Source organism: Macrotis lagotis, chromosome 3, assembly GCF_037893015.1.
Source record: "Macrotis lagotis isolate mMagLag1 chromosome 3, bilby.v1.9.chrom.fasta, whole genome shotgun sequence".
Classification (NCBI taxonomy): domain Eukaryota; kingdom Metazoa; phylum Chordata; class Mammalia; order Peramelemorphia; family Peramelidae; genus Macrotis; species Macrotis lagotis.
In genome coordinates this window covers 116,337,214-116,356,760 of record NC_133660.1, presented here as the reverse complement: position 1 = coordinate 116,356,760, position 19,547 = coordinate 116,337,214, and the positions used below count along the sequence as shown (strand labels likewise).

Here is a 19,547-nt window from a genome sequence, read left to right as displayed (position 1 = left end):
TTTAAAGGAACATGGGATAAGAAGACAAAACTTTAGATATATAACTGGAAGATGGCAGCTAGGTGGCGCAATGAATAGAGTCTTGGAGTCAGGGGAACCTGGGTTCAAATACGACCTCAGACACCTAATAATTACCTAGCCATGTGGCCTTGGGCAAGCCACTTAACCCCACTGCCTTGAAAAATCTTTAAAAAAAAAAAAAAAGAGAGAGCTGGAAGAGACTTTAGAAGCCATCAAGTCCAACTGTCTCACTTGACAGGTGAGGAAATAAGCCCACACTTTGACCAAAGTCACAGGTGTGATAAGCACCAGAGGTGGGATGTGAGTGCAGGTCTTCAGATTTTTGAAGGGCTGCCATATGGAAGGACTCAACTTTTCCCACTTGGTTCTTATGGGCAGATCAAGGGACAAGGAGGGAAAATTGCAAAGGTACATTTAAGTTTGGTGTAGGGAAGAAGCTTCTTTACCAGGAAAGCTGTCAAAAGGCAGGATAAACCTGAAGGGGAAGTTGTGGGTTCCTGCTCTTTGGAGATTTTCCAGAAGGTACTAGATGGCCACTCGTGAGCAATATTGTAGAAGGGCTTCCTGATCAGGGAATAGGCCGGGCTAGATGACTTGGGCAGGGTCTCTTTCAGTGCTTGTGATTTTGGTGCACATGGAACAAAAAAAGTCACTTGGATATATTTAGTCATGTTGATGAATATCAAAAAGACATGACAAGGAGACTGTCTCATCACTACCTAAATGACTGTGTGTCAGGTTTGACCTACAGTGGAATACTGAAAACTAGACATGCCCAACTCTGCTCCTTCAGAGACTGTTTAACTGTTGAAGGCTGAAGGTACAAAGCAGCTGGAAATCAGCAAACCACCTGGGATGGAAAGGCACCAGGCCACCTCCGGATAGAGGGAGGGTGGAAAGATCTGAGAATGGTCAAAGCATATTTTATTTTGAATGTGTCTTCTGTGGCAATCTGTTTAGCTTGTTGACACCTATTTGTAATATGGGATTTTTCCTAGTTTTCTCAATAAGTGGGAGAGAGGAAGAATTTTGAAATGAAAATAAAATTGAATTTTAAAAAAAAGGTGGTCATGAGAAAGAAGTCAGTTATTTGGGATGGATGAGTATAGGTAAGGAAGAAAAGAGACACAAAGAAACTGAATTTATATATATATATATATATATTCAGATGATAGTCTGTGATAGCTTTCTCTGAAACCTATAAACACTTCAAATTTGGTACTTTTATTTTTGCTAATATTAACATTAACAAAAATAAAAGCTAGCATCATTAAATAAATGTGTTGTTCATACTTCATTTCTGAAGACTAATGACATCAAGTGTTATGTAATGAATAAATATTACTAATAATAAATAAATATGTAAGTAATAACATTGTGTTTTAAGTTTTAAAAAACACTTAAAAGATCACCTCATTTTAAATACTCACAGAGATCTGGGGAGTCAGTTACAATATCACCTTCATTTTGCAGATGATAAAACTTGTCATATGCAATATTATCTGAAATTAGGACTCAGGTCCTTCCTGGCTTTAGGGTCGGCTCTCTCCACTGCACACCAAGTTGTCACATGTTTTATTTTTCAGTGAATTCAAGGTTAAATCTAATTTTTAAGACCATGTAAATGTCATGTCTCTTCTAGATTAATTAATTTCTGGTTTACAGTTGTACATGATGAAAATTATGTGAAAAAAGATGAGGTTGGTAAAGTAAGGAATTTTGTTTATATTGATGTTTCCCAATACCAGCCAGAACCACTCAAGTCCTTTAAAATACAACCTGGTTGGGGCGGCTAGGTGGTGCAGTGACAGGGCACCGACCCTGGAGTCAGGAGTACCTGGGTTCAAACCCGACCTCAGACACTTACTAATTACTTAGCTGTGTGGCCTTGGACAAGCCACTTAAACCCAATTTGCCTTGCAAAAAAATAAAATAAAATACAACCTAGCAAACTCAGAACTATCCTTGATACCTAATACCTCTGGAGAAATTCTAAGTTCTGACAACATACTATTCACTAATATTTCCAACATCATGACAAAAAATAACAAATATTCCATTTTATGTTTTTGGAAACTAATATAAAGAAAGGAGGACATCTCACTTCATAAAAGGGGTGTCTTCATGAAGCTGAGGTAGTTCTCATGTTTCTTATTCACATGTCCCTCTGTCTTGCTCTCTGTTGTCTATTATCATTACAGAAAAAGGAAGGGAGATTCAAAAAACAAATATCGAAGACTAACAAAGATTGTCAAAAGATATAAATGGCATCTAAGATGGTTGTGACAGATGGAAAGCAAGGCCAAAAAGCAATGACAAAATTGGGGAGCAAAGAGAAAGGAGGTATAGAAGCACAGTAAAACCCTTCTGTCTTCTCCTACCTGCCATATTTGCTTGGCTGGTCCCCAGGGCCCGAAGAATCAACTGAAGCTCTCTGACGGCTGTCGCTGCCTCAGCCCCACAGGACATATCGGGCTCCATGACAACCTCCATAAGGCCGACTCCTACCAAAGAGACATGGAATGAGTCCCAACTGAAGCTTTTCAAGTTGACATATTAGGATGCAATATGATCAACAGCTAAAAACATTTGGGCCTTACTTAAGAAAACTCTGAACTACTTAAGGGATGCTAAGAGGTACAGTGGATAGAGTTCTGGGGCTGGAATCAGGAAGACTTTTGTACCAATCTAACTTCAGGTTCCTAGCTCAATGACCCTGGCTGGGTCATTTAACTTCTCACTGCCTCAATTTCCTCAGGTGTAAAATGGAGATATTAAAAGCTTCCTTCCTTGTCTCAGAAATAACCAGGAACAGGAGTTCTCTCTTCTTTTCTCCTTTTTAATTTCTAAATTTGGTCCTTACCCTTTAAAACCATCAGCATGTTAAGTTTTTCCTGAGGGACATGGAAGGAAAAAACAGGAGAGAATCAGCCTACCTGCCCGGTTCAGATCAATGAGTGTCTGGGACCTCAAGTCATCATGAAGGCTCTTGCCACTGTCTTGCTCCAGTTGGATCTGCTTGATTCTCACCCTTCTGGTGGCAGATGGGCTCCAATGGGCTCCCACACCAAGGTTATATGTCAGGCTCCCATTCACAGCAATGGGAAGCCTTTGCTGAGTGATCTGGTATCCAGCCTGCATGCAAACATGGGTTGCAGTCACCAGCCCAATCCATCAAGTTGAAAAATGAAAAGCTTGCCATTTGCTTCGAAAAATTTTTTTTTAATTTTACAAAATGGTGGTACCATTTAATTTTTTTAAAAAATGCTTATGGCACCCCTCCCCATCCCAACCTAAACTAAGCTGTATGTATTTCAGTCTTCTCAAAGTGTAGTCTTCAACTTTCCCTTCCCCCAGTTCCTCATTAGGAAGATTAAAACACAGTCACCCTCTGCCTCAAACAGCAAGCAACAATAAACAGCGAGCAGCCCATTTCCCCTGCCAAAGTGCTGTTTTCAGGAATAACAATAATCCCACTGTCAGAGGACCCTAAGAGGAGGATTTATTGTTTCCATTTAGCTCATTAGCCTAAACTCTGCATCTTATTACAGGGCTCCTGACAGACCATCCTTATTAGGCAGTGCCAGCTAAGCATTCTGGTCCAGTGTCGACAGCAGTCACTACAGCATTTAGACTCATTTTGTTTTTGCTCTTTAAAGCTAACTGAGCATGCAAGGTGTCTTCCTACTCTGACTTCCCTTGCTCCACTTGCCAGAAAATGCTGTGACACGTAGAAACAAAAATGCCAATTGATGTTACAAAGGCTTTCTCACCTCCTCTTGTTTCAAGTGAAATGGATGAGTCTTCTATATATAGACATCTGCATATATATATGTATATACATATATATATGTATATACATATATATACATATATATGTATATATATGAAATAAGCCCCGGCATCCTGGAAAGGGCCCAAGGAGTAAACTATTGGGAACTGGAAGGATCAGTGAAAATAAGAGTGAGATTCAGTAGAAAGATTGAAGACCTTCAAAGTAGAGAGGAAAAAACTATGTGAAGAATCCACTTTATATGACTAAAGTGTTCTTATGTTTTGACCCAGGGATGACATTAATGCACACACACACAGACCAAGGAGTTGAAATAAAGAAACAAAGGCCTGATTTATGACAAAACAGTCACATAAATTTTTAAGTAGCAAAAATCCAGAAACAAAGTCAATGTCTACCAATGGGAGAAAGGCAGAATGTGGTTTATGAATGTAGTGGGGACTTAGGAATGATGAACACAACTACAATGTAAAAATAAAGGCATAAATAAGAACTTAAAAAAAAAAAAAAACAAACTTTCAAATATGCTGCCAAGAAATTCAATTACCTTAGCTGATTGAGACCAGAGACAAAAGAAATCCATTATTTAAAAAAATCTCTAATTTAAATTCTTTAGTACAAGGGAGAAGCTATCTGAAAGGGGAGAAATCAAGGTGATAGAAAAACAAAAGATAACAATAAAAATTTATTTTTCAAAAGGAGAAAAAAAAAATCCTTAACTTTAGTTATGTATTCCTTCTTCTGAACCAGACATTACTATTGTTCATAGTTTTTAGAGAAAATGGAATTAATTCAACTCTTCCAAACTCTATATTTCAAAAATTCCTGGTATTATTTCCTAATATCATCTCTTTTTTATTAGGGGTCTCTACTGTAAAGGAGAACTTTCTCAATAAGGTCAAATCCTTGATGTGTACCCTTAATCCCATTCTGTCCTATCTACTACAGCAAACTGTCTCAATTATCCTCCTTCCTCTCTAAGTTTCACTCTTCCTCCATCTTCTGGCTTCTTCCCTGACATCTACAAACATACCCAAGTCTTTCCCATCTCTAAATCTCCTAATCAGACTCCAAGTCCTTTATCAGTGAAAGGAGATGGGACGAGGGCTGAATATATGTTTCACTGGTGTAGTCAATTCCCAGATGCGTAAATTTTCTCTACTGATGCACAGTAGTACCTTTTCTGAAACAGAGGGAGTCTTATTACACTGATAAGTGAAGAGACCTTTCCAGGGTCACAGAAAATGTATGTATCAGAGGCAACTAGGTACTAAAGTGGATTGTTATGAAGATCTGAGTTCAAATTCTGTCTCAGACACTTACTATCTGTGTGACCCCAAGGAAATCACTTTATCCTGAAGCCTCCATTTCCTTGTTTGCAAAATGGGAATAAGAATAGCACCTTGCCCTCCCGGGGCTGTTATAAAGATTAAATTTGATAATAGTTATAAAGTATATTGTAAACACTTTATAAATATTAGCTAGTATCATTATTATTTATTACTGATAATAATGAAAACTATTATTATTACTGTAGTTGCTGCTATTCTGTGGTTGTTTATACTTATCTAACTGGCTTTGTGAAGCTGGTTTTCTACCCACTTTGATACTCTCTAAAAACACTGTCTATATATATTGTCTCTACTTCCTCTCTTGTCACTTTCTTTTAAACTCTCAGAAATCCATGGGTTATGAGCAACTACAACTACTCTCTTTAAAATTACCCCTTCACTATCAAATCAAATCACCTTTTCTCAATTCTCACTCTTAAGGACCTCCCTGTGGCTCATGATACTACAGACACCCCATCCTAGACATCCTAGTCTCCTTTCCAGGTGTTCATGACGCTACTCTCCTGGATTCTCCTCTTATTTAACTGTTCCTTAGTGTCCTCTCTTGCTTCATGCCTACTAACTGTGGGTGTTTCTTTCCCTAGGATTTGTACTGGGCCTTCTCTTTTCTTTCTATACTTTCTCATTTAGTGACCCTACCAGTTTCCATGTAATCGATGTCTCTCAATGATGATGAATCCTAGTGCCAGTCTCCCTCTAAAGTAGAATTTCACATCATTTGCTCATTTTGATTTCAAAATATTGAGTTGGCAGCTCAAACTTAACATGTTCCAAAATTCTTTTCCCCAAAAGCGATTTCTCTTTGATACTTCTCTATATCTGTTGAGGGCATCATCATTCTTCTAGTCAACCAGGTTAACAACATTGGTGACCTCCTGGACCCATCTCTCATTCACCTCACATGCCCAATCAGTCACCATGTCTTATCATTTGGGCCTACATCACATCTCGCAAATAGATTTCCTTCTCTCCATTGAACACATCATTTTTCACCTGGACATTTTTAAGAACCTTTTAATTTGTCTCCTTCTCCCAAATCTTTATCTACTCTGCTCTGCCCTTTTCTCAGTCACCAAAGTTATTTTCCTAAAGTTCAGGTCTATGTCACTTAATCAATTCCCTCTTACCTCTCGAATAGCTCTCTATAGCCTCTTGGATCAAATGCAAATTCTTCTGTTTGGCATTTACTTCTCTTAAGAATCTTCCTCCTTCCTAATTTTCCAGCCTTCTTGCATACCAACTCCTCTTGAAAAATTCTACTTTTCAGTCAAATTAGCTAGTCATCATACACAATTTCTCATCTTGGTATCTCTCGGCATATCTTCCAACATGCCTTTACAGGGGCTGTGCCCTTGCCTAGAATACTCTTTTTTCTCACCTCTGCCTCAAGTGATACCTGGTTTCTTTCAAGACCGAAGTCAAGTTCCCTGGCAAGGCATTTTTCCTGACTTTCCAACTCCTAGAGACTTCCCTTTATCTCCCTACCTTCTGACCCTCCACTAAGGTTACTTTGCATGCTCTATTTTAAATACATCTAAAAATGTGTATGTGATTTCTTCCAAGTCTCTTAAGAGCAAGAACTGTTCTTTCTTTTTTCTGTATATATTCCTCTCACCTAATATAGTAAGCACTTAACTGCTTGCTGACTGACTGCTAATGGATAGCAGAGGGGACTTTGTTGTCCTCTGGTTCTGGCTCTTCCTCACAATAAATGGAAGAGCAAGAAGTCTAACAGAAAAGGGGGGAGAAGGGATAGAGAATTTGGGCCCTGAAGGTCTATTTTAAGGACAGGTAGGGGAATACTACCCATCATAAATGTTCAGTTTTACATCATGAGATGACATCATGCTCCAGAAATAGTTCATTCTAAATTGGAAAAGAACAAGACTTACTATTATATGCTGAAACCAACCAAATAACACTCAACATTTGGAGAGATTTATGGTGAACCTACTGTGTGCTGAGCACACTGACTATTACAGTGTGTCTAGTGTGTCTGGAGGACCCCTGACCAACCAGAGACCAACATGAAAGTGGTCATCAAAGGGAGTATTTGGATATTTCAGTTTTCTTTGGTTTCAATAATATTATAAAATCAATCCAGTTCAAATCAGTTCAGTAAACTGTTTTTATAAAAATCACAAGCTATTTGTTGGCTTAATTTTTTTTGGGGGGGAGGTGGAAAATATCACTGGGGTTTTATTTGGAGCTTAATGAGTTCAGGTCCACAGTTGAGTTCAAGCTCCTGCTTACTATCCTACAAATGTCTAATTACTGGCCCAGGGTGAGATCACAGAAACACTGCCAAGGGGAGACATCCCTAGTATAGAACCTGTTCCTTAAAGGATAGAAAGAAGCTACCACTACATTTACAAGGCTATAAGGTATAGGGTCAGTGAAATGGGCACATGACTTTCTCGGGCCCCATCAAGCAGTTAGCACCAAATGCTGGGGCTGAAATAAATCTGAGAACATTGGCTTCTTTCTACTCCCTGTTCAATCACAAGAAAGGCAGCAGAAGCATGAGGCTGACCAAGGAGTCAGTAATCAGGGCAATCATGTTCAATCTTGCCAAGCCTCAGGGTGCACCAATCTGTACTGGGGTCCAGCACATGCTCCTGCTGGGGGCTCCTGCCCCCTCCTGTAAGGCTGGCCTACTTCCTACCTGGTGGAGGGGGGGCGTGCATCCCAAAGCATTACTTACAGGCAGATCTGCGTAGAAGTAGTGCTTCCTGTCAAATAAAGACTTCTTGTTTACAGTGCAGTTCAGAGCCAGGCCTGTCATCACTGCTGCCTCGACGCATCTCCTGTTGAGAACCTATAGAAATAGGACACAGAGCTCTTCTTAGATCCTCCGCCTGAACAAATGCTTCTCCCACACACTGACAGACATGGGGAATATTCAGTTTTGATGGGCATTATCTCTGGCTCTCTGAGTGGGCAGCTCAGGCTCAGGAGCCAATTCTACTCAACTAGAAATTTGGAAAACTTTGTTTTTTAAAAAAAATGTTCAATGTGTCTTGCTGCATATCAGAGGCACTGCATCACAGTTTCAGCTATCTCCCACCAAATGGAGATAATTAAAAAATGAAGAAAAGAAAATTCTCTGAAAGAGTTTAATGTAGTGGCTACTTCAAGGAATAGCCAAGTTCAAAGATAACCTTAAGGATCTCCTGTCCTCTTGCTCCCTCCTTCCCTCCCTCCCATCCTCCCCTTATTCTGCCATAATACAGCAGTAGTCAGAAAAGAAGAGATGATGATGATAGCTCCTAAGCTAGCTGATCCAAGAAGAATTTCAAGCCAAACAAATAACTTGTTGATCAATTCAATTCAATGAAAATTTATTAAGTTCTTAATATGTGCTGGGTTCTAAGGGAAGGTTGGAGGACTGTTCATTTATTATATCTGAATCTTGTCCTAGGGTCAGTTAAAACAGTGAACACAAAAGAAGAGCAATAGAGCTACTTATCCCAGGGTAAATTAAAATGAGAAAGTAATATTAACAACCGACATTTATATAGTGTTTTAAAGTTTGCAAAGAGCTCCACATGGTTATCTTGTTGGAAATAATGGAAAACTCTATATTTATTTAGACACTACAAATTCTTAAATCAGTGTTGGTTTAACCCGGGCAGGACCACAGTTTAGCTTTGTACAATCAATTAAGAAAGAGTCTGCTAAGCAAATATAGTATAACAATATTACAAAAGATTTATTTTAACCTACTTAAGAAAATATACCATTCTTTAGGGATTTTTAGCATATTAATTGTGGGAATGAAGAGATGCTACTAACTACAAATACATGTCATTAATTCATTAAAACAAGCCCCCTAGGTCATCTACTGGAAAATAGTTATAATATTTTTTCTTTAAAAAATAATTTTTTAAGACTGAGATTTTATACTAATTCAATCTAACCTTCCATCCATCTGATCCAAGAATTCACCATATTGCATTTATATTTTTGCAAACCAAGCACTAATATTAAAATGGGGGACTTTTCATTGAAAACATGGCTAGCAATCCCTCCACTGCACAGAAAATAAAAGGCTAAGGAGGTACTTTCAAAAAAACATAAAAGGCAATTACTCTGTGAAACTAACGTTAGACACTGACAACTCTGATGATTAGAATATCGCACACTAAACACTTTAATTTATGGAGAGATAGTAATTAAGATTTATTAAGTAAAGATATGGCAGTAAAACAGGCCTTTGTCTTACAGCTAACCATAAATTTGTCTCAAAGCATGAACTCCCTCTGATTCACATTTGTAGTAAAATTACAATATATATAAATTTTCCTTCTGGTAATTAACATTATTCCCCTACCCCCATTTCCCCCAGCATCACACATCTCCCAACTTTCCTTGAACCCTTTGCTCTTATCCATGAGAGAATGCAAAGACTGTTGAGTTACAATAATAACCCAATGCCCCAAATTTAGCTATCCAGTTGAATTGGAAGGAGTTCACTTTAAGTACAACTTTATTAACTCAAAGGTATTATTTGATTCATATACATATATATTTGAACATAGCACAGCCTAAGTGCACAGGGAGAGAAAATGACAGGTCTGCTTTCTCCTCTTCTTGATTACACTCTAAATTCCCATCCCAAAGAGGAAAAGAGAAGAATCTAACTAAAGGTGTGTACAACCCTAGAACAGCCCACCAAAGGTACACGATCATCTCCATTAAGTCTATGAAGATTTCCACTAAGAACAAAATTATTTTTTCTCCTTTCATTCTTTTTTTAATTACATGCAAATATAAGTTTTCAACATTTAACCTTTTGCAAGTTTTTGAGGATCGCATTTTTCTACCACCCTCACTTCTTCCCTCCTCACCTTGACAATGATTAACCTGATATAGGTTGCATATGTAAAACTGTATTTAATATATTTCTATGTTAGGCATGCTGTGAAAGAAGAGTTAGAACTAAAGGGGGAAAAAGATTGAGAGAGAAAGAAACAATATAAAAGAAGTTTTAAAAAGGGAAGATAGTATGCTTTGCTCTGCATTCAGACTCCAGTTTTCTCTCTGGGTGTGGGTGGCATTTTCCATAATAATTCTCTCAGGACTGTCCTTGATCACTGAATTGCTGAGAGAAGCCACATTCATCACAGTATACAATGTTCTCTTCACTTAACATCAGTTCATGCAAGTCTTAACAGCCTTTTCTAAAGTCTGCCCCCTCCCATTATTTCTTATAACAATAGCATTCCATAACAAATATATATATATATATATATATATAAATATATATATATAACTTGTGCAGTGAGTCCCCAATTTATGGGCATTCACTCAATTTGCAATTCTTTACCATAACAAAAAAAGAGCTGCTTTAAATATTTCTGTACATGTGGACCTTTCCCCCTTTTTTATGATCTCTGGAATACAGACCTAGTGTGGTATTGTTGGATCAAAGGGTATGCACCTTTTGTATTGCCCTTTGGGCATGATTTCACTCTCCAGAATGTTTGGCTCAGTTCCCAACTCCACCAATAATGCCTTAGAGTCCAAGGTTTCCCACATCCTCTCCAATTTGGATCATTATCTTTTTTTGTCATTTTAGTCAATGTGATAGGTATGAAGTAATACCTCAGAGATGTTTCAATTTGCATTTCTCTGATCACTAATGATTTGGAGTATTTTTTTCATGTAACTATAGATAGCTTTGGTTTCTTCATATCAAAATTGCCTGTTCATATTCTTTGACCATTTATCAATTAGGGAATAGCTTGTATTCTTATAAATTCGACTTAATTCTCTATATATTTTAGAAATGAGTCTTTTATCAGAAACACCAGTTGTAAGAATTGTCTCCCATCTTTCTGCATTTCTTTTCATTTTGATTGCACTGGTTTTATTTGTGCAAAAAAATTTTTTCTTTCCCTCCACCCTGTCTTTCCCCTATTTGTACTTTTCATTCTCCTTCCCCCTCATTCCTCATCAATGTTTTGCTTTGGATTGTTGCCTAACGTGCTCACTTTGGCAGCACATATACTAAAATTGGAACAATACAGAGAAGATTAGCATAGCCCCTGAGCAAGGATGACACGCAAATTCGTGAAGGATTGTTGCCTGCCTCACACTGTCCTTTTTCCTATTCCTTCCTAACTCCCTATGGGGTAGAATAAATTTCTAAACCTAATTAGGAATGTACATGGTAAAGCAAGCCATTTGGTAGGATGTGAATGCCATATATGGATTCAGATATGAATTCCCTTAAATCACCATTATATAACTTGTCTATACCTTAAGATTTATGCAACAATTTTATGCAATTTGTGCCACAAAAGTGGCACAATGGTGGCTTTGTTCTATGGCTCTATAAATGCCATGCCCTGTAGATAGACAGCGTGGATTGATTTGTGGGGATTTGTGTGTGTGTGGATTTGTGGTCCCTGTGCCTTCCATAGCTTCTTGTTGTCACTGCTATAATATGAATCTTCTCCTCTCAGCTTCCCAGCATTTTTTGGGTCTCTGAATACAGGAACCTGCAGCCAGAAGAAAAGCAAAAGCTCCTGTGTACACACACACACAGCATTCCCTCTTTGAGCTTAATTTCTTGAGAGTAAGATTTACTTAGTATTTACACTCTCCCTACTTTCCCTCTACCGTAATAGGTCTTTTGTACCTCTTCATGTAGTGCTAATTGTCCTCTAAAACCTCCACCTTCTTCTCCTAGTACAATCCTTTTTCGAGTCCTAATTGTTTTATACCTGTCTTGTACCCAGAAACTCTGTCAAAGTATACTCCTTTTCACTGTTCTGTTAAAAGTACAATTCTCAAGAGCCATAAACATTATCACATCATAATCAATTCACACCCATACACTCTGTCCAGTACCATCCCACCAGCTGTCTAATAGAAATACAACTGTCATCAGCTAAATGAATCATCACATCATGATCAATTTATATCCATACGTTCTATTTAATTATGTTCCTTTCAACTATACTTAGAGAAATACAATTCTCAAGAGTTACAGCTATTATTTTCCCCATGTAATCTTTTTGCCTTTTTTCCCTTAGTATTCTTGACTGAGATTTTTTTTCTTTCCATTTGCCTTTTTACACATCTCTTCTTGCATTCAAAGACCAAATTTTCTGTTCACTTCAAGTCTTTTATCAGGTAAATTTGAAAGTTCTTTATTTCACTGAAAATTCATCTTTTCCCCTTAAAGAATATGCTGAATTCTGAAAGGTAGTTAACTCTTGGTTGTAATCCAAGCCCACCAGATTATCATATTTCAGGTCCTCTAATCCTTTAATGTTGAAGTTGATAAGTGTCCTGCATAATTCAACTGTGGTTCCCTGATGTTTACATTGCTTCTTATTGGCAGTTTGCAGTATTTTTTCCTTAAGCTAGAATTGTGAAATTTGGTTACCACATTCCTGGGAGATTTTATTTTGGGATCTCTTTCAATGGATTCTCTGAGGGACTATTTTATCTTCTTGTTCTAGGATATTAGAGCAGTTTTCCATGATGATTTCCTGCATGATATTGTCCAAGTTCTTTTTTTGATTGTTACTTTCAGGCAGATCAATAATTTGGAAATTATCTCTCCAGAATCTATTTTTGAGGTCGATCATTTTTCCTAAGCAGTACTTTAGATTTTCTTCTATTTTTTCCAGCCTTTAAGTTGTGTCTGATGGAATCTTGGTATCTCATAGATTCATTAGTTTCCATTTGTCAAATTCCAATCTTTATGTTTTATGTTAGCTTTTGTATTTTATTTTCTAGTTGGTTAATTTTTTTTAGGAGCTCTTTTCCTTTCCCAATCAACTTTACTTTTTTGATGAGTTAATTCCTCATCCAGTTGGTCATTTTTACTTTATTTTTTTTTTTTGGCAAGGCAGTGAGGTTAAGTGACTTGCCCAAGGTGACACGTCTAAGTGATTATTAAGTGTCTGAGGTTGGATTTGAACTCAGGTCCTCCTGACTCCAAGGCCAGTGCTCTATCTACTGCGCCACCTAGCTGATTTCTTTTTTGATTAGGCCAATTTTATTTATTTATTAAAAATTTTTAAATTTTATATTGTTACAATAATCTTGTTATGAGAGTAAACATAACCCCCACCCCCAAGAAGATGAGAAGTGTGAGAGAGAGGGGAAAAAAATGTACTTCAGTCTGGTTCACATTCCAATAGTTCTGTCCCTGGGGTGAGTTGCCGTCTAAGTTCACCAGGGAAGTTGTATCAATATTTTGCCGAAAGTTACTATTGCAAGCTGTATTTACCTCCACTCTTCAGCCCCACTCTCATTTATTCTGTTCTCTCTCTCCTTTCATCCTGTCCCTGTCCAAAAAGTGTGTTATATCTGAGAACCCTCTCCTACACTCTTCCCTCTCTTCTATCACCTATTCCCCACTTCCTTCACCCCAGTCCCCCTTGTCCCATTCCTTTCTTCTCGTTTTTCTCTAGGGTAAGATAGATTTCTATACCCTATTAAGTGTGTATGCTAATTCCTCTCTGAGCCATTTCTGATGAGAATGAAGGCTCACTTATTCCCCCTCCCCTCCCCCATTCCAATCCACTGAAAAAGTTTTTTCTTCACTCTTATGTGAAATATCTTAGCCCCTTCTTCCTCTCCTTTCTCTTCCTCTCAGTACTTTCCTTTATCACCCATTGACTCCATCTTTTACTATACATTATAACATTATATTCTGCTCCTCCCTGTGCCCTGTCTATATATACTCCTTCTAACAGCTCTTATAAATGAGAAAGTTCATATGAGTTATCAATATCTTCTTCCTGTGCAGGAATACAAACAGTTCAACATCATTAAGTTCCTTATAGTCAGTCCTTCTCATTCACCTACCCTATGGTTCAGCAGAGTCCTGTACTTAGAGATCAAACTTTCTTTTTTTCCTTAATTCAAATTTATTTTTATTAAAGATATTATTTGAATTTTACATTTTCCCCCCATCTTGCTTCCCTCTCCTCTCCCCCCCACCGAAAGCATTCTGTCAGTCTTTACTTTGTTTCCATGTTGTACCTTGATCCAAATTGGGTGTGATGAGAGAGAAATCATATCCTTAAAGAGAACAGAATTCTCAGAGGTAACAAGATCAGACAATAAGATATGTTTTTTTCCCCAAATTAAAGGGAATAGTCCTTGTATACTTTGTTCAAACTCCACAGCTCCTTATCTGGATACAGATGGTACTCTCCTTTGCAGACAGCCCAAAATTGTTCCCAACTGTTGTACTGATGGAATGAGCAAGTCCTTCGGGTTGAACATCACTCCCATGTTGCTGTTAGGGTGCACAGTGTTTTTCTGGTTCTGCTCATCTCACTCAGCATCAGTTCATGCAAATCCCTCCAGGTTTCCTGAAATCCCGTCCCTCCTAGTTTCTAATAGAACAATAGTGTTCCATGACATACATATACCACCGTTTGCTAAGCCATTCCCCAATTAAAGGACATTTACTGGATTTCCAATTCTTTGCCACCACAAACGGGGCTGCTATAAATATTTTTGTACAAGTAATGTTTTTACCCTTTTTCCTCATCTCTTCAGGGTATAGACCTAGTAATAGTATTGCTGGATCAGAGGGTATGCACATTTTTGTTGCCCTTTGGGCACAGTTCCAAATAGCTCTCCAGAAGGGTTGGATGAGTTCACAGCTCCACCAACAGTGTAATAATGTCCCAGATTTCCCACATCCCTTCCAACAATGATCATTATCCTTCCTGGTCATACTGGCCAATCTGAGAGGTGTGAGGTGGTACCTCAGAGAAGCTTTAATTTGCATTTCTCTAATAATTAATGATTTAGAGCATTTTTTCATATGACTATGAATTACTTTGATCTCAACTGTAAATTGCTTTTGCATATCCCTTGACCATTTGTCAATTGGGGAATGGCTTTTTGTTTTAAAATTATGACTCAGTTCTCTATATTTTAGAAATGAGTTCTTTGTCAGAATCATTAGTTGTAAAGATTATTTTCCAATTTACTACATTTCTTTTGATCTTGGTTACATTGGTTTTATCTGTGCAAAAGCTTTTTAATTTAATGTAATCAAAATCATCTAATTGGTTTTTGGTGATGTTCTCCAACTGTTCCTTAGTCACAAACTGTTCCCCTTTCCATACATCTGACAGGTAGACTAGTCCTTGATCTTCTAATTTGCTTATAATATTGTTTTATATGTCTATGTCCTGTAACCATTTGGATCTTATCTTGGTAAAGGGTGTGAGGTGTTGGTCTAATCTAAGTTTCTTCCATACTAACTTCCAATTATCCCAGCAATTTTTATCAAAGAGGGAGTTTTTATCCCAATGGCCAGACTCTTTGGGTTTATCAAGTAGCAGATTACTATAATCCTCTCCTGCTTTTACACCTAGTCTATTCCACTGGTCCACCACTCTATTTCTTAGCCAATACCAAACAGTTTTGATGACTGATGCTTTATAATATAATTTTAGATCGGGGAGGGCTAAGCCACCTTCTTTTGCACTTTTTTTCATTAAGCTCCTGGCAATTCTTGACTTTTTATTTCTCTATATGAATTTACTTACAATTTTTTCTAACTCGTTAAAGTAATTTTTTGGAATTTTGATTGGTAGGGCACTAAACAGATAGTTTAGTTTTGGTAGAATTGTCATTTTTATTATATTAGCTCTACCTATCTATGAGCAGTTGATATTTGCCCAGTTATTTAAATGTAATTTAATTTGTCTGAGAAGTGTTTTATAATTGTTTTCAAAAAGATTCTGAGTCTGTCTTGGCAAATAGACTCCCAAATATTTTATATTGTCTGAGGTTACTTTGGGAGATTTATCTTTCTAGCTCTTCCTGCTAGACATATATAGAAAAGTTGAGGATTTATGAGGGTTTATTTTATAACCTGCAACTTTGCTAAAATTGCTAATTGTTTCCAGTAGTTTTTTAGATGATTTCTTGGGATTCTCTAGGTAGACCATCATGTCATCTGCTAAGAGTGAGAGTTTTGTCTCTTCCTTCCCAATTCTAATTCCTTTAATTTCTTTTTCTACTCTAATTGCTGATGCTAACATTTCTAATACAATATTGAATAGTAGTGGTGATAATGGGCACCCTTGTTTCACCCCTGATCTTATTGGGAATGCCTCTAGCCTCTCCCCATTGAATATAATGCTTGTTGATGGTTTCAGATAGATACTGCTAATTATTTTAAGGAACAGTCCATTTATTCCTACACTCTCTAGTGTTTTTAAGGAATGGATGCTGTATTTTGTCAAAAGCTTTTTCAGCATCTATTGATGTGATCGTATGATTTCTGATAGGTTTGTTGTTGATATAATTGAGTATAATAACAGTTTTCCTAATATTGAACCAACCCTGCATTCCTGGAATAAATCCTACTTAATCATAATGTATTATCCTAGTGATGACTTGTTGTAATCAATTTGCTAAGATTTTATTTAGGATTTTTGCATCTATATTCATCAGGGAGATAAGTCTATACTTTTCTTTCTCTGTTTTAACTCTTTCTGGTTTAGGTAACAGTACCATATTCGTTTCATAGAAAGAGTTAGGCAGACTTCCATCTTTCCCTATTTTTCCAAAGAGTTTATATAGGATTGGAACCAATTGTTCCTTAAATGTTTGATAGAATTCACTCATGAATCCATCAGGCCCTGGAGATTTTTTTTAGGGAGTTCAGTAATGGCTTGTTGAATTTCTTTTTCTGAGATAGGGTTGTTTAGGTATTTAATCTCTTCTTTATTTAACCTGGGCAACTTATATTTTTGTAAATATTCATCCATTTCACTTAGATTATCAAATTTATTGGCATAGAGTTGGGCAAAATAATTTCAAATTATTACTTTAATTTCCTCCTCATTGGTGTTGAGTTCACCTTTTTTCATTTATACTAGCAATTTGTTTTTCTTCTTTCTTTTTTTAAAATCAAATTGACCAGAGGTTTTTTCATAATACCAACTTTTGGTTTTATTTATTAATTGAATAGTTTATTTGCTTTCAATTTTATTAATTTCTCCTTTAATTTTTAGAATTTCTAATTTTGGTATTTAATTGGGGATTTTTGATTTGTTCTTTCTCTAATTTTTTTAGTTGAATGTTTAGTTCATTGATTTCCTATTTCTCCAATTTATTCATATAAGCATTTAGAGCTATAATATATCCCCTGAGAGTTGCTTTGAATGAATCCCATAAGTTTTGGTATGTTGTTTCATTATTATCATTATCTAGGATAAAATGATTAATTCTTTCTATAATTTGTTTTTTGGTCCACTCCTTTTTAAAAATGAGGTTATTCAGTTTCCAATTTGTTCTGGGTCTATATCTCCTTGGCCCAGTGTTGCATATGACTTTTATTAGATTGTGAGCTGAGAAAGATGTATTCACTATTTCTGCCTTTCTGCAGTTGATCACTAGGTTTTTATGTCCCAGTACATGGTCAATTTTTGTATAAGTTTCATGTACTGCAGGGAAAAAGACATATTCCTTTCTATCCCCATTCCGTTTCCTCCATAAGTCTACCATATCTAATTTTTCTAACAATCTATTTACCTCCCTAATTTCTTTCTTGTTTGTTTTATGATTCGATTTATCTAGATCTGATAGCAGGAGGTTGAGGTCTCCCATTAATTGAGTTTTGCTGTCTATGTCTTCCTGTAGTTCTTTCAGCATCTCCTCTAAGAATTTGCGTGCTGTCCCACTGGGTGCATATATATTCAATATTGAAATGACTTTATTGTTTATGGTACCTTTTAGAAGGATAACGTTTCCTTCCTTATCTCTATTAACACTATCTATTTTTGCTGCTGCTTTGTCTGAGATAAGGATTGTTGCCCCTGCTTTTTTTTTACTTCAGCTGAAGCAAAATATATTTTGCTCCAACCTTTTACCTTTATATGTATCTCTCTGCTTCAAATGAGTTTCTTGTAAGCAGTATATTGTAGGATTCTGGTTTTTAACCCACTGCTATTTGGTTACGTTTTAAGAGAGAGCTCATCCCATTCACATTCAAGGTTATGATTACTAATTCTTTATTGCCCTCAGTGCTATCTTCCCTGTTTGTATTTTCCCCCTCCCCTTTTATCCATATTCCCCAGTCTTTTATTTCTGAAAACCACCCCCTTCAGTGTGTTTGCCCTCCTATATCACACCTTCCCCTTTCTTTTCCCTTTCCCTTCCCTTCCTTTTGTTATTTCCCCTTATTTCCCCAACTCCCCTTCCCTTTCTCCGCCTTCCCCCTTTCCCCTTTTAATACTTGAAAGGTTAGATGTTTTATAAGTTAACTGAGTATGTGTAGGTTGACTTTAAGCCAAGTCTGATGAGAAGAAGATTCAGGTGTTTCTCCTCTGCTCCCTTCTTCCCCACTATTACCATAGGTTTTTTTGTACCTCTTAGTGTAATGAGATTTACCCCATTCAATCCCCTCCCTCCTCCCATCTCTTTCCTGTCCCCCCTTTTAGGGAGGTAGTGTTTTTTTTTTTAGATCATTCTAAGTTATAGAAAATTCTGAGTGTCTGTCCCTTCTAGTTCTGTATATTCTATCAAATAGAGTCAAAATATCTGAGAGTTATTAGAGTCTTTCTCCCAAGTGGGATTAAAACCAGTTACATCTAATTAGATAGTAGTCTCATGGATAGGTCATGAATGTCCATCATTTATGGCTCGGTGTATTCTCTCTGTTAGAGTTACATTTCTCAAGGTTTATGAGAATCTTTTTTTTTTTTCCTTTTCCCCCCATGCTGGGATATAGCCAGTTTCAACTAACTGGATTGAATTTTTTTTTCTTTTACCACCCCCCCTTTTTTTTACGTTTTCATGTGTCTCTTGAACCTCCTGTTTGATGTTCAAATTTTCTGTTTAGCTCTGGTCTTTTCATCAGAAATTTTTGAAATTCTTCCATTTCGTTAAATGTCCATCTTTTTCCCTGGAAGAGAAGGCTCAGCTTTGCAGGAAAGTAGATTCTTGGCTGCACTCCAAGCTCCCATGCTCTTAGAAATATCTCGTTCCAGGCCCTTCGATCCCTTAAAGTTGATGCAGCCAGGTCCTGCGTGATCCTTACTGTGGCTCCTTGATATTTAAATTGTTTCTTTCTGGCTGCTTGCAGGATTTTCTCTTTTATCTGATAGTTTTGCAGTTTGGCCACAACATTCCTTGGTGTTTTCACTTTAGGATCTTTTTCTGGTGAGGATTGATGTACTCTTTCAGTAACTACTTTGCCCTCTGATTCCACGATATCAGGGCAGTTTTCCATCACTAGATCCTGTAATATTAAGTCCAGGCTTTTTTTCTTTTCAATGTTTTCAGGAAGTCCTATAATTTTCAGGTTGCCCCTCCTCGATCTATTCTCAAGGTCAGTGGTTTTGTTGATGAGGTATTTTACATTTGCTTCCATTTTTTCT

General features: G+C 37.0%; 1 protein-coding gene and 1 pseudogene across 2 annotated transcripts in view; one reads left to right on the top strand and one right to left on the bottom strand.

Annotated features, from left to right (window-relative positions):
- The window catches only part of GATB (glutamyl-tRNA amidotransferase subunit B), a 142,499-nt gene that overhangs the window by 94,010 nt on the left and 28,942 nt on the right, over positions 1-19,547 (bottom strand). For both annotated transcript variants that reach the window (XM_074229138.1, XM_074229139.1), the window contains exons 3-5: positions 7,871-7,984; positions 2,958-3,156; positions 2,403-2,525 (exon numbers count right to left, since the gene is read on the bottom strand). In XM_074229138.1, coding sequence (XP_074085239.1) covers positions 2,403-2,525; positions 2,958-3,156; positions 7,871-7,984 — 436 coding nt within the window. The remainder of the gene's footprint in view (positions 1-2,402; positions 2,526-2,957; positions 3,157-7,870; positions 7,985-19,547) is intronic.
- LOC141519826 (U6 spliceosomal RNA) lies at positions 11,155-11,254 on the top strand (annotated as a pseudogene).